The sequence below is a fragment of the Geotrypetes seraphini genome, chromosome 4 (assembly GCF_902459505.1).
Source record: "Geotrypetes seraphini chromosome 4, aGeoSer1.1, whole genome shotgun sequence".
Classification (NCBI taxonomy): Eukaryota; Metazoa; Chordata; class Amphibia; order Gymnophiona; family Dermophiidae; genus Geotrypetes; species Geotrypetes seraphini.
In genome coordinates this window covers 313,265,622-313,280,072 of record NC_047087.1, presented here as the reverse complement: position 1 = coordinate 313,280,072, position 14,451 = coordinate 313,265,622, and the positions used below count along the sequence as shown (strand labels likewise).

The 14,451-nt window shown below is 46.0% G+C and overlaps 1 protein-coding gene and 1 long non-coding RNA gene across 4 annotated transcripts in view; both read right to left on the bottom strand.

Annotated features, from left to right (window-relative positions):
* TRUB1 (TruB pseudouridine synthase family member 1) overlaps window positions 1–4,644 on the bottom strand; it is a 39,704-nt gene extending 35,060 nt beyond the window's left edge. Inside the window, exons 1-2 of one of the 3 annotated variants that reach the window (XM_033943670.1) lie at window positions 4,340–4,644; window positions 1,426–1,521 (exon numbers count right to left, since the gene is read on the bottom strand). In XM_033943670.1, coding sequence (XP_033799561.1) covers window positions 1,426–1,521; window positions 4,340–4,481 — 238 coding nt within the window. In that variant the 5' untranslated portion in view covers window positions 4,482–4,644. Of the gene's footprint in view, window positions 1–1,425; window positions 1,522–2,961; window positions 3,059–3,983; window positions 4,034–4,339 lie in introns of those variants that run through there. The other 2 variants (XM_033943672.1, XM_033943671.1) reach the window with 2 other exon arrangements.
* Window positions 4,645–12,790: 8,146 nt separating this feature from the next.
* LOC117359841 lies at window positions 12,791–13,684 on the bottom strand. Its single transcript, XR_004539312.1, has 2 exons — window positions 13,188–13,684; window positions 12,791–13,151 (listed from the first exon to the last, which is right to left on the bottom strand). It is a non-coding gene; the product is annotated as an uncharacterized LOC117359841 (long non-coding RNA).
* Between the last annotated feature and the right edge of the window lie 767 nt (window positions 13,685–14,451).

Sequence of the window (14,451 nt, the reverse complement as noted above, 5' to 3'; positions counted from 1 at the left end):
TAAATAAATCTTGATTTATTTAGATCAGTGGTTCCCAACCCTGTCCTGGAGGACCACCAGCCAGTCAGGTTTTCAGAATATGCATGGGGCATATTTGCATGCCCATCACTTCCATTATATGCAAATCTCACCTGACTGGGAACCACTGATCTAGATCTATTCAGAAACAACAGCAAGAATTTGTGGCCCTTAGGCCTACAGTACAAATGAGTGGTAACACGTCTTATATAGTAAATGAAATGATGGCAGATAAAGTCCTGAACGGTCCGTCCGGTCTGCCCATTAGTTATACCCATGTTTCTTTAATCCAAGCAACTTATAGATTTTCTAGTGGCCAGGGAAAGTTCAAATTAGTGTCCCAACATCCACGGAAGTCAGCCAAAATGTTTTGCTATATAGGAATTACTACACAATCTCCAAAAACAAAATTGCCAGCACACCTTACAAAAGAGACTTAACAAAAAGGCAAAACAGGTCAAGGGTTCCAAGAGAGGTAGGGCAACAGTACACCCCCCAGCAATCAATAATGAAAAAACTACAAACTTTTGTGAAAAGTTAGGAACCCTCAGTGTGAGGGGGTGTGACGGGAGCACAGCTCCAACACTTCACACAGCAAGGTGGCGCCTGTAAGACCACCACCTACACACCATCATAGGGAACCTGCGTGTGTTTTTTATATAAATCAAAATAACACTAACACCAAAAAACTAGTGTACAATGAACACAGGTGAAAACAATGGCAGCTACCTCACTGGGAACCCCCCCCAGCCAACTCCCAAAAATTGAAAAAAGCAAACTTAGCTTCAATGAATCTTCCTCCGATGTCCAAGGGAAACAGGATCGGGCAGATGGAACGCCACAGAACCAGGTTCAACCAGCCTGGTTTCGGGAGCTCGTCCCTTCCTCAGGAACCCATAATATGTGAAATCAATCCATGGCAGACCTCCGAGAGCTGGAAAAAAACACACGCAGGTTTCCCTATGATGGTGTGTAGGTGGTGGTCTTACAGGCGCCACCTTGCTGTGTGAAGTGTTGGAGCTTTGCTCCTGTCACTGACCCCCTCACACTGAGGGTTCCTAACTTTTCACAAAAGTTTGTAGTTTTTTCAATATTGATTGTTGCGCTACCTCTCTTGGAACCTTTGACCTGTTTTGCCTTTTTGTTAGGTCTCTTTGCTATATAGGAAAGCATCCTGATATGAAGCTTTATTTCCTTCATTGTATAATTTTGTAATCTTGGCAGTATCGATTTCTACAGCTTCTATTTCATGTAGTTTCTCCTGTGGAATTTCCTATTGTTATAATGATTTTCACTGTGATTGTTAATTGAATAATTATCAAAATAAAGGGGGAGGGAATACAGACAGGGAGGAAGTACCCAGCCCTGAGCTGAGCTAGCGTTCTTTCAGGTTTACAATTTACTGACCCAAAACTCCAGATGCAGCACTGTCTAAAGTGCCTCCATGTCCAATTTTCAGAACCTGCTTCTTCCTTTTCATCCCATGCTGCTTCATTCCAGCTTCTATTGGGAAAAGTGAAAATTGTCAGCTGGGGGAGGGAGAAACTTGGCAGTTCATTCATACACAATACAGCATCGAGAGAAAAAAAAAGATCCTTTAATTTTTTTTTGTATTTATGTGACTGTAGTTCTGTCTCTCCAGGTATTTTGAGCCAGGCAGCGATCTGGTGTCATAAGCCTTCGTTCACACTACCTAGTGATTTTTGTTTCTACCCTTCCCAACTCTGTTGAGTCACTGCAGTTGTTCATTGGCTTCCTCAAAAACTTCTAGGCATCATTATACCCATGCAGTGACCACGACAGCCTCCATCTCATCTTCTCTTCTCCAAGGGTTTCAAAACACAGCATCCTTAAGGAAGTGAACCAGGGACCTGCTCTATGGTAATGCACAACACTTACCATTCAAAGCACCAAAAGATCTCTTTTAGACTACTCAGTGGAACGGCACAATATGTGTGAGGTAGAGAATGACATGGGGACAAATTTGTCCATGTCCTTGCAGGAACTTAATTTCCCTATACCGTCCCTGCAAGTTTTGTTGCTGTTCCTGTTCCATTCCTGTAGCTCTGCCTTAATAACAGTTTATATGCCGCAGGACCGTGAAGTTCTATGCAGTTTACAATGATTAAAAATGCTACAAATTAAGTAAAACTAACAGAGCTAGTGATCAGTTATTGAATAAGATTGCAGAAGTCAGCTACCTAAGTACAGGAACCAAACAAGCCTCAAACACTTATGATTTTAAAGTGTTTGAGGCTTGTGCAGATGAGGACGGAGTTTGCAGGAATGGGGCAGGGACAGGAAAAGAACTTGCGGGGAAGAAACAGGAAAATGAGTTCTCGCGGGGATGGGGAAACATTTGTCCTTATGTCATTCTCTAGTGTGAAGCCTTCAGAAATCAAAGTGACCCTTATGAATAACTTGAAATCAGATGCTCTCAGAGCAATGCTGGAGATTCTTATGTAATTTTGAGATTCCCTGGAGGGAGAAAAAAGGCAGACACATCAGTAAAATCCATTGTGGGTATGGGACAAAAGTTTGCCAGCATGGTGTGTCAGATACGTGAGTGTACAGCAGGGATTCTCAATCCAGTCCTTAGTACATACTTAGGAGGTCAGGGTTTTAGGATATCCACAATGACTATGCATTAATTAAATTTGCAGGTGCTACATCCATTATACGCAAATCTCTGGTAGATATATTGGTTGTAGAAATCCTGACTGGCTAGGTGTTTCCCTGAGGACTGGGATGAGAATCCCTGGAGTACAGAGGCATTTTCAGCTGATATTTTGCAAGAGAAAGGACATCTCCCTCTGGTTAAATGAGAAGCTTTAGTCTCTAGCAAACAGTGAGCTAAGTTACAGGGAAGAGTACATCCTATAATTAGTGGAGAACCCACTCAAAAGTATCAGAAAACAGGATAAAAGTGATATTATTCCCTACTCTTTGTTGTCTCCTCCCTTAAATTCCACAGATCCCAATATCCTTCCGGCTGCCACATTAGCCTTCAGGTGGTGTCATTTCTGGGCAGGGGGAGAACCATTTATTTTCAGATTCTAGAGCACTGGTTCCCAACCTTGTCCTGGAGGACCACCAGGCCAATCGGGTTTTCAGGCTAGCCCTAATGAATATGCGTAAGAGAGATTTGCATATAATGGAAGTGAGAGGCATGCAAATCTGCTCCATGCATATTCATTAGGGCTATCCTGAAAACCTGATTGGCCTGGTGGTCCTCCAGGACAGGGTTGGGAACCACTGTTCTAGAGAAGCAAGGGCCAGTTGGGTTTTTGGAATAGCCCTAATTAATATGCATGAGAGAGATTTGCATAGAATGGAGGAGACAGGCATACAAATATGTCTTATGCATATTCATTAGGGCTACCCAGGGATCTCAAAGTCCCTCCTTGAGGGCCGCAATCCGGTCGGTTTTTCAGGATTTCCCCAATGAATATGCACTGAAAGCAGTGCATGCACATAGATCTCATGCATATTCATTGGGGAAATCCTGAAAACCCAACTGGATTGTGGCCCTCAAGGATGGAGACCCCTGGCTAGCCTGAAAATCCGATTGGCCCGGTTGTCCTCCAGGACATGGTTGGGAACCACTGCTATAGACCAGTGGTTCTCACCCCTGTCCCAGGGGACCCCCAGTCAATCGGGTTTTCAAGATATCCCTAATGAATATGCATGAGAGAGATTTGCATAGAATGGAGGAGACAGGCATGCAAATATGTCTTATGCATATTCATTAGGGATATCTTGAAACCCCGACTGGCTGGGGATCCCCTAGAACCCTGCACAGAACAGTTACTGTAGCCTAGTCTAGTCCAGCCCCTCATTTTCTAATAGCCAATGGCATTTAGCTCAAGTTGCCCCCAAGCCTTTTCATTGGTAGATCCATTTCCCTGTCCCAAGCCCCAACCAATGAGTCCCTTCCTAGGCACCTGAGCCCTTCTCTCCCCTACCTGCCAGCAGCCTCTCCTTCAGTCGGTTCAACACGTCTAGTCCAGCCCCTCATTTTCTAATAGCCAATGGCATTTAGCTCAAGTTGCCCCAAGCCTTTTCATTGGTAGATCCATTTCCCTGTCCCAAGCCCCAACCAATCAGTCCCTTCCTAGGCACCTGAGCCCTTCTCTCCCCTACCTGCCAGAGCCTCTCCTTCAGCCGGTTCAACACGTCTAGTCCAGCCCCTCATTTTCTAATAGCCAATGGCATTTAGCTCAAGTTGCCCCCAAGCCTTTTCATTGGTAGATCCATTTCCCTGTCCCAAGCCCCAACCAATCAGTCCCTTCCTAGGCACCTGAGCCCTTCTCTCCCCTACCTGCCAGCAGCCTCTCCTTCAGCCGGTTCAACACGTCGGCCGAGGTGGGGCCTTTGGGCTTGTAAACGGGGAAGAGGCCGCTCAGGGAGAAAAGCTTCGCCGCCTTCCCGGCGCTACAATCGCCCAGGACGCCGCCGGCCATGCTGCCTCCTCCGGCGCGCGGTGATGACGCGCCGACCCCGCTGGCCTTGACGCCGGCGCTCGGTGATGACGTGACGCAGGCAAGGTCCGGCTGCCGGGAGACGTAGTTCTTGCGCTGCAGTCTTGCAACTAGGTCTCCTCCCCAGCAGGGATTGCTCGGGAATGTAGCATCTAGGAGTGGGAGCTGGGCAGACTTCATTTCGTAATGATCAAGTATTGCATCATACCTTATGCCAGGGGTGGGGGTGGGGGGGTCACATGGGTAAATCAATATTAAAGTCACTGCAATTAAGGCTTGGGAAAGGAGGAAGTAATAAGGATCATCTTGGAAAGAGATATAACTTCTGTTCTCACAGGTGTTGTCTACAGACTTCCAGCTTAAACAGATATGCTAGGGGCTCCACCAAGGGCAGGAGCACCTGGGGATCACTCTTGCCTAGGGACCCACTAGACCACCAGGGATATACTGGTAGGCCCACAGAGATCAGGAGTGATGAGAAGATATGTCTTGATTAATATTAAGCTTCTGATGGGGGTGGGCATATTTATCATGGGGGTCAGACTTCTGATTAGCAGGGATTGTTAGGAATGTCGACCAATGTGTCATGTTGCTGATCTGGAGTGGGGGTGCACATTGGGTGCCTGACAATACTGCGGACTAGTGCTTCCTGATTCACGATTCAAATTGATTCACCGATTCATTTCAGGTGAATCGGTTCGAATCGATTCAAAACCAAAAAAAAATTGGCCTCCCGATTCGGTGACTGACCTTCCCCCCTAAAGTAGGATCAGCAGTGCTGCCTCTTGCTGGCCGGCCGCTGCCACTCCTGGTTTAGAGGGCAAGGGGGGAAGGTCATTTGGGAAATGCTGCGGTGTCCAGCTTTCCTCCTGTTCTCCCGCGCATCCCTTTACCTAATTCCAGCAGGGAGCAGCCTGCAGAAAGGATCACAGGTACTTTAGCCTGTCAGCGATCCCCAACTTCCCTCACTCAGCTTGTCCGTGATCCCCAGCTTTCCTCACTCAGCCTGTCAGCGATCCCCAGCTTGCCTCTCTCATTGTCAGAGATCCCCAGCTTCCCTTGCTTAGCCTGTCAGCAATCCCCAGCTTCCCTCACTCAGCATCAGCTTCTTTCGCTCAGCTTCTCAGCAATCACCAGCTTCCCTCGCTCAGCATCAGCTTCCCTCACTCAGCCTGTCAGCAATCCCCAGCTTCCCTCACTCAGCATCAGCTTCCCTCACTCAGCCTGTCAGCAATCCCCAGCTTCCCTTGCTCATTCTGTCAGAGATTCCCAGCTTCCCAGATTCAGGCTGGCTATCTGAGAGTCCCAGCTGTCCTAGATCAGGTTGTCAGAGCGCCCTTTGCACTCTTGCTCCAGAACTGCCAAATGACCCAACTGCAAGAGGGAAATTTTCAGCCAGCCCCAGGATTCTGATGACCCCATTCTGGCAGGTGCTGATACCAGCAGCACTGATTGCAAATAGTGTAGGAACTCTTGCTCCAGCCTCAGGAACTGTCTTCTCTCTGCCGTGATCCTGCCTCTGATGTCAGAGGAGGGGCGGGACCGCGGCAGAGGGATGACAGCTCCTGAGGCCTATGGCAACCTGCAAGGATCACTAAAGTACCCATGATCCTTTCTGCAGGCTGCTCCCTGCTGGAATTAGGTAAATGGATGTGTGGGAGGTCAGGGAGGAACACGCAGGCCTTCTGGGGACGACGACAGGCTTTCGAGGGTAGGTGCAGTCCTTTGGGCGGAGACAGGCCTTCAGGGGTGGGGTGCAGGCCTTCAGGTGTGGTGGTACAGGCTTTCAGGGGGGATGCAGTCCTTTGGGGGTGGGGGACAGACCTTCAGGGGAGGGGGGCCCTGGTATATAAGTACCCGGAGGGAGGGAAGGGGGGTTCAAAGAGACGTGCCTATGCCGGACTTTAGAGGGGGAAGAAATAATGGGTCTAAAAGCAGAGGAGAGGGAGAGGGATGGTGAACAATGGGATTTAGGGAGGGAAGGAACAGAAAGGGAGAGAAGTTTGACACAAGGAATGGTGTGGAGGGGGGATAGAGATACTAGATAGGAGGATAGTTGGGAAAAGAAAGGGAGATAGAGTGGACCCTGGGGTGGTGGGAAAGGAAGGAGAGATGCTGGATGAAAGGGTAGTTAAGAAAAGGTGCATCTGTGGAGGGAGACGAAAAAAAGGAAAGATGTCAGACCTCCGGGGGAGGGAAGGGGAGGACAGAGATGGCAGATGGATGGTTAGCATGGAGAAAGAAGAAAGAATTAGACCCTGGCAAGCAAGTTATCAGAAGACAACCAGAGCCTGGGACCAACAAGATTTGAATAATGACCTAGCCTGTAACAAAAGGTAGGAAAAATAATTTTATTTTCTGTTTTGTGATTACAATAGGTCAGATTTGAAACGTGTATCCTGCCAGAGCTAGTGATAGACCGCAAACGTGAGCTAGGATTTAACAGAGAGAGGAAAAGTCCTTTTTTGTTTTTTTTATTTTGTTTACACCACAGCGCCAGTGTGGTTAGGAGAAGGCAAAGGGGGTGAAGAGGCTATAAAATAAACCCACCAGGATGTTTGAAAAAAACATCCAATTGGGCAGGAAAATCGAATCGAAAAATCGATTCAATGGGCTGAATCAAATCGAAATTTTGTTTCCTGAATCGGGCAGCACTACTGCGGACCCTTTAAGATGTGGCCCTGAAGTGTCGGGCCACAGCCTTGAGGCCTTCTTTACCCAACGTATGGTGGACACTTGGAATGTGCTTCCAGAGGACGTTATAGGGCAGAATACAGTACTGGGATTTAAGAGAGGATTGGACATTTTCCTGCTGGAAAAGGGAATAGAAGGGTATAAATAGAGGATTACTACTCAGGTCCTGGACCTATTGGGCCGCCGCGTGAGCGGACTGCTTGGCAAGATGGACCTCAGGTCTGACCCAGCAGAGGCATTGCTTATGTTCTTATGTTCTTATGGTGACTCCTGTGGAAATCACATTGCCGTGTAAGTCCCTCCTCCTTTTATTGCAACTTGATAACTTCCTCCCTAATTTTTCTGCTACACAGCCATCTGATTCTTATTACATCTGAGTATGATTCTTGATACAGACTTTAAAAATGACACTTTATGGCGGTTAAAAGGTACAGAAAATAAGTAAAGAATATATATTTATTTGACGTCATCTCAGGTCCTTAAATGTGGATGATGCTTTTCTGCAATAATAAACCTTAAAAACTACCTCCATGATTTTATTTTCCCATTTTGAGGAGATTCTAAATTAATAAGTATAATTTTTATGGATAATAGGTCTAAGATTTCTATATTTCTAGACTTATTAATAAGTAATCTTCCCACACAGGAGCAGTAAGGTCTTGCTGCTGGTGGGGCAGAGCACCTCCTACAGGTCTGTGTCCACTGGCCAACTTTTTTTTTCATTAGCTTTGCACATAAAATGTTAATATCTTGTTTCATACAAAGAAAGCAGAAGGCTGAAGTGACGTACTACCATTTATAATACTTTATTTTCTAGGGCACAGAAAAGTCAGACCCTGCTTATCACCGCTTTGCAGATAACATGTGTAGAATCAACAGAATCAGTATTTAATGAATTCTGCTCAGATGAACAAAACCACATTTCCAGAGGAGTTTAATGAAAATTCATGTAAGCGAGAACTGTCATGTTGCTGAAAAGGCAGGAATATCTTGTTGAATGCAAGCTTTTATTTTTGTTGAGCAAGATGGATACACAGAGGTGAATCGGGGGCTATGACTTTTACCAGCAGGAGAGTTGTTCCTTAAATGCAGACACAAGTTACGCTAGCCTGTAACCTTAACACCTCAATGGAAATGGCATTTACACTCTAAGATTCTATAATACTAGTGTTAAGTGTGAACTCAGCAGTATTCTACGAGTGCACACATTAATTCTGTGCTCAACGTTCAGCACAGAAACGCATTCTAATGGATGCAAGGTGCTGAAACTGCAGATCAGTCATAGGCGAGTGCCTAAACTATCCATGTGCAACGACAAAGGGGCGTTCTTATGGGAGAAGGGTAGCTGCAGTGGTGTAGTGAAGGTGCTAGCGCCCCCCTCTCCGCCCTACCCGTACCTCTTTAAATCTTTGCCAGCGCGAGCAGCTTCGCCAGTCTGCTGCTCACAACGGCTTTCCCTCTGACATCACTTCCTGGTCCCACAACCAGGAAGTGATTTCAGAGGGAGATAGGAGAGTAGTTGCTTGCTCTGGTGAAGATTTTAAAGAGGTACCGGGGAGGGCAAATGTAAGTGTGGAATGGGGGGGGGGGGCGGAGAGGTTCTGGCACCCCCACCAAGATGGCACCCAGGGCGGTGCGCCCTCCCTACCACTTTCACTATGCCACTGGGTAGCTGGATTGTTCCAGAAAATTGTGTGCAGTAGTATAGAATACCGTAGATGCGTTCCCAACTTATGCAGCAGGATTTACACTTAGTTTCAGTTGGTATAAATCTTTGTGCTCAAAAGTTAGCCATGGAATTCAATGTCCAATATTATTCTATAAAGAGTGCTCATCTTGCAGAATCCTTTCTAGAATAGTGCCGGGTGCCTATATTGGGGTGTAATTTTCTGAATCCAGTTCATAACACATAAAATGTAAGGGGGCAGAAACATGTCAAACCTTTACATGCGCAGGTTACAAAAATATGGGGCATTTAAGCATGCGCATTTACCCCTACTATGGACACGGCCTAAGTGTTTATGTCTAAGGGCTCCTTTTACAAAGGTGCATTAGGGCCTTAACGCACGCTAAAATGCCGCTACTGCCACCTCTTGAGCAGGCGATAGTTTTTCAGGTACCGTGCGCTAAAAACGCTAGTGTACCTTTGTAAAGGCACCCTAAATCTTAGCATGTTAAATGCCCATTCACGCTAGTATTCTATAATGGCGTCTTGGCGCCCAGATTTCAATATAAAAGTCACACTTAGTGCACTGCATTTTGGTGCCATCCACAGACGTGACCCCTAAACGTGCCCCTGACGTGTAAAGTTGACTGGTGTAGAAGCAGCAAAGCCTTGTAAAATTCACCTAGTTCAGTCAGCATTCTGACCAACAGAAGCACTGCATCAGGTTATTTCTGCAGGGATACAAGTGGTTATTCTAGGCCTTCTCTAGCCCTTCTGCCTCGATGGGGGCTGCCGACGGAAGCAGTGTACGTTTTCTTCCACGGCTTGTAGAAACTTGTATAGTTCTGATTTTCTTGGGAATCTGAGCTGAAGATTAACTACTTCTGAAAAGATAAGGTGGAACCAGTTGGCCAACCTGGCACAGTACTCTAATTAACGGATGCGATGGCACCCTGGGCTGCCACATCGGCTGATGCTCAAAACTCTGGTGCTCTTAGAACAGTGCCGGGAAATAACTTTCCAATGCTCAACACTAATGGAATGCAAATGATATGCACACTTTTGGCATTGAGCATTGGCAAGTTAAGGAGGGGATGGGACGTGCACAAAAGTTGTACTGTTAACTCAACTCTTGTGTGCATATACTAGCAAAGCGGAAGGTGAAACCCACATTGGCACCTGTTTTCTGCACCTTTAAATATAAGCTTTCCAATGTGGGTATTTTTTTCACTCGGAAATTTTAATTTTTAAGGTAGAAACAGATGCCGTTGGATTCGGAGGGGCGGAAGCATTGAATGGAACTTTTAAGCAGAGATTTATGATGTTAGGAATTGGCAATCTATTACCAAATGTTCAGAAGCTATTTCCATAGATATTATAATCCTTCGTTCTCAACACCCTTGTTTTGCATTATCTAACTGTCCTCCTAAACTTATTGACACCATGTTTGTGACAGCTCTTATGCACATTTTGAAAAATTGGAAGTCACCCGCACTATTAGACTACACCTTCTGGTGGAACTCCTTGAGCATGTACCACAAATTCGAATCATATGCATATGAAAAGAACATGATATCCCGCTATTCTACAAATTTGATGCGAAATAAATCACCTTGGTCATTCTTAGATTCATATGTTCATTCTACCTTGTAGACACTTTTGCCTCTCTCTCTTTCTTCATCTCTCTTTTTTCTTTTTACTTCATCCTCTTTGCTTCTCTATCCTCTCTATTTCTTTTCTTAGCAGTTTCAAATACTCTGAATTCTTCTTACTAATCTATTATATGCAAATGACTGCAATTATGATTTCTTTTGTTCTACATCACTATTTCTTATTCAATTTGTATGTATTTGAACTGCTTTCTGTATATTACTTATAATATTCAATAAAATTATTGAACTCAAAAAAAAAAAAAAAGGAATTGGCAATAGAGAAACGGGGGCTAATGGGGAGATTCTGTCTTTGGGAACCTTATAGTAGCAGGAGCAATCGCTCAGGAAGGAGTTGTCAATAAGTGCTGGGGTTGCGGCCTTCCAAAACCCCAAGACCAGCTTGGAGCTGGCGGTAACTTTGCTGTTAAAGCATAGGGTTTTGTGCAATTTCTTTGAGCACGGGAAGGAACAGATAACGACCTAATTTGCATCTACATTTTAACACTTTGCAGCCACAGAGGGAACTAGTGCTATTCCCTGCCCTAGTACACTCTGAAAGTTTTGAATACTCCAATGCTGGTGCTAATTGCTTCTAGCACCAGAATTAGGTTTTAAGCATTTTCCTGGCATTATTTTAAACAATGTCATTACGCACAATGGAATGGCAGCTAGACAATGGGAAACAATTCAAGCTCCTTTGCAAGAGACAGCTTGCAGGTGAGTGTGGCGTAGTGGTTAGAGCTAGAGCCTCAGCACCCTGAGGTTGTGGGTTCAATCCCTGCGCTGCTCCTTGTGACTTGGTCGTCATTTAATCCTCCACTGCCTTAGATGCATTAGATAAGACTGTGAGTCTGCTGGGACAGTGCTTGACTACCTGCCTTTCAAAATCATTTATATATATACAGACTAGTCTTTAAGCCCGTTACATTAACGGGTGCTAGAATAGATGTGTGTGTGTTTTTCTTTCTTTCTCTCTCTCTCCTTGGCCGGTCTGTCTTTCTGTCTCTGTCTTTCCTCGGCTGTCCACCATCACCCCTTGCCTGCTCCCCTTGTCCAGTAGTAGCCCTTCACTGCTCCCCCCTGTCCAGCTGCAGTCCTTCTCCCTTTGTTTAACCTCCCCCCTGTCCAGCAGCACATCTTCCCTGCTCCCCATCCATCAATACCTGTCCAGCAGCACCCTTTCCCTGCTCCCCCTGTCCAGCAGTAGCCCTTCTATCTTCCTTTTACCTCCCCCTGTCCAGCAGCACCCCTTCACTGCTACCCGTTCAGCAGCAGCCCTTCTCCCTTCATTTAACCCCCCCTGTCCATCAGCACCCCTTTGCACTATGAGCAAACTTGTAGAAACCATATGTATGGCTGTCAGCTAAATAGGGAAGGAAAACCATTCTTACATATATGTCTTGTCTATCCTCTATAATAAAACCTTAAGCGTGCATGTGCACTTACGATGCCTTGATCCTTGCCACTGTGATGTGTGCTTCTGTGCCACACATGGGCACTGCCTGCCTTCTGCCCCGATCGCCGATGTCAGCTGACTTCCTGCGCTGCCGGGGCACCTCTTCTCACCCCTGGACCAGCAAACGCAGCAGCCGCGGGGCATTTGCTAGGCCGGCCCACTTCGATAATGCGAGGTGGGCTGGCCTAGCAAAAGCCCCGAGGCTGCCTGGGCTAGCGGATGCTGGACAGGGGGAGCAGGGAAAGGAAAAGGGATACTACTGGACAGGGGGAGCAGGGAAGGGGTGCTGCTGGAAAGGGGGGAGGTAAAACAAAGGGAGAAGGCCTGCTGCTGGACAGGGGGGAGCTCCCCCTGTTCAACAAAAGCCCTTCTCCCTTTGTTTTACCTCCCCCCTGTCCAGCAGCAGGCCTTTTCCCTTCGTTTTACCTCCCCCCGTCCAGCAGCACCCCTTCCCTGCTCCCCCTGTCCAGTACTACCCCTTTTCCTTTCCCTGCTCCCCCTGTCCAGCATCCGCTAGCCCGGGCAGCCTCGGGGCTTTTGCTAGGCCAGCCCACCTCGCATTGAGCCAAAGTAAGACATGAGCTTTCAAGACCACAGCAGTCCTTTCCATCTCTGGAGGTGGGTCCTGTACAGTCCTACAGCAGTGTTTTATGTCAGCCCTGAGCCTCCACCTCCTTATGCTAAGCACAAAGATTTAATACTGGACCTACTCTTGCTTCCCCGACAAAAATGGCTAAAATAAAACCAATTAAATATATATTAATTATCTCATTAGCGGGCTGATGTAGTTAAAAAGTTTGTTGAAAATCTGACATTTTTCATGCAGTGTTTTGAAAACTTTATTTTGAATATAACGAAGTAATGAGATACACAGCACACAATAGTTGAATATGTCTACTAAAGCCAAAGTAAAAAATATTGTATTAAAATGGACATTACACTTATTAACAATTCTAACCATTTAACTGAAGACTCTTCAGTCCAGTCCCTAAGGCAGGAACCTGTTTCTGTTACTTTGCTGGTCTCCCTCCTGCCACTGACACCCTGACCTAAAGTTAGAAGTGGCAGCCGGTGACTTGTGTTATGTTATGATACTGGCACACGGATCCCCTTACTCTGCTTGTCTTTCACTTACTGGGCTGCATACAGTTTTTATTTTTTAGTTTTAAAACAAGGACTAGCGTCTCACTGCACGCTTAAGCACGAGAGAAGAAAATGACCTCACTCGCTTGTAGTTTGCATGTACTGGGGCCAATTTTCCACATCTAATGTCTTATTTCCTATTCTTGTCAGCATGTAAAAAGAATGAATGTAGTCTACTGGAAATTAAAAATGTTCTCATGCTGATTCCTGTACCCATGAAGGTGCTATTCTGCTTAACACAATAAGTACAGCCTAAAGGAGAAAAGCATTTTCCTATCGCCGCCCTAGAGGAAAAGGCCAGATATATGCAGAGGAATTCCCTGCTGTAGAAAGTACTTCCAATATTCACAATCAACTTGTTTAGTCTGTCTGCTCATACCTCTCTCTCTATATGTACAGAAGCTCTCCTGTTACACAAATGGGGACGTGGGAGAACATTGAATGCAGACAAGCGATGACTGCTAGCAAGGCTACAGACATTACAAGTGTGCAAAACTAACTTGCTCCTGGAGTTGAATGCATACAGCAGGGCTGCCCAAGTCCAGTCCTCGAGATCTACTGGCAGGCCAGGTTTTTAGGATATCCACAATGAACATGCATGAGAGAGATTTGCATACCAAGAAAGCAGTGCAGGTAAATCTCTCTCATGCATAGTCATTGTGGATATCCTGAAAACCTGGCCTGCTAGTAGATCTCGAGGACTGGACTTGGGCAGCCCTGGCATACAGCATTACTCAGAAAGTAAAATATGTGCAAAATATAATGAAGCAAAACTATGTAATCTTATCTAAGAAACATTATTGAAAATGGGAATTTGGGATCTGCTTTAGTTCAGCAACAGCCTACGTTAGGCTGGATTTTTTTGTTTTGCTAATACATGTGGTGTACAGCAGTGGTTCCCAACCCTGTCCTGGAGGACTACCAGGCCAGTCGGGTTTTTGGGATAGCCCTATGAATATGCATGAGATTTGCATATAATGGAGGTGACAGGCATGCAAATCTACCCCATGCATATTCATTAGGGCTATCCCAAAAACTCGACTGGCCTGGTGATCCTCCAAGGCAGGGTTGGGAACCACTGGTGTACAGAACTCACTTGAATGACAAGGCAGTGAGTGGCAGGTTGGCCTCCCTTCTCCATCGCAACACAAGTTTCATCCCGATGGCTTTCCTGGTATATGGACCCAGGGAGCAGGCAGCTGCGGCATTATAAAGCTGAACCTTAGAAGACGCTCCTTCCAAATCTAGACCAGCAAAAGCTGCAGAACTCACCCAAAGTTCAGTTCTGGTGGCAGGAAGCACAAGGAGGGAAAATGAAGGATATATTCTGCTATGGAAGGG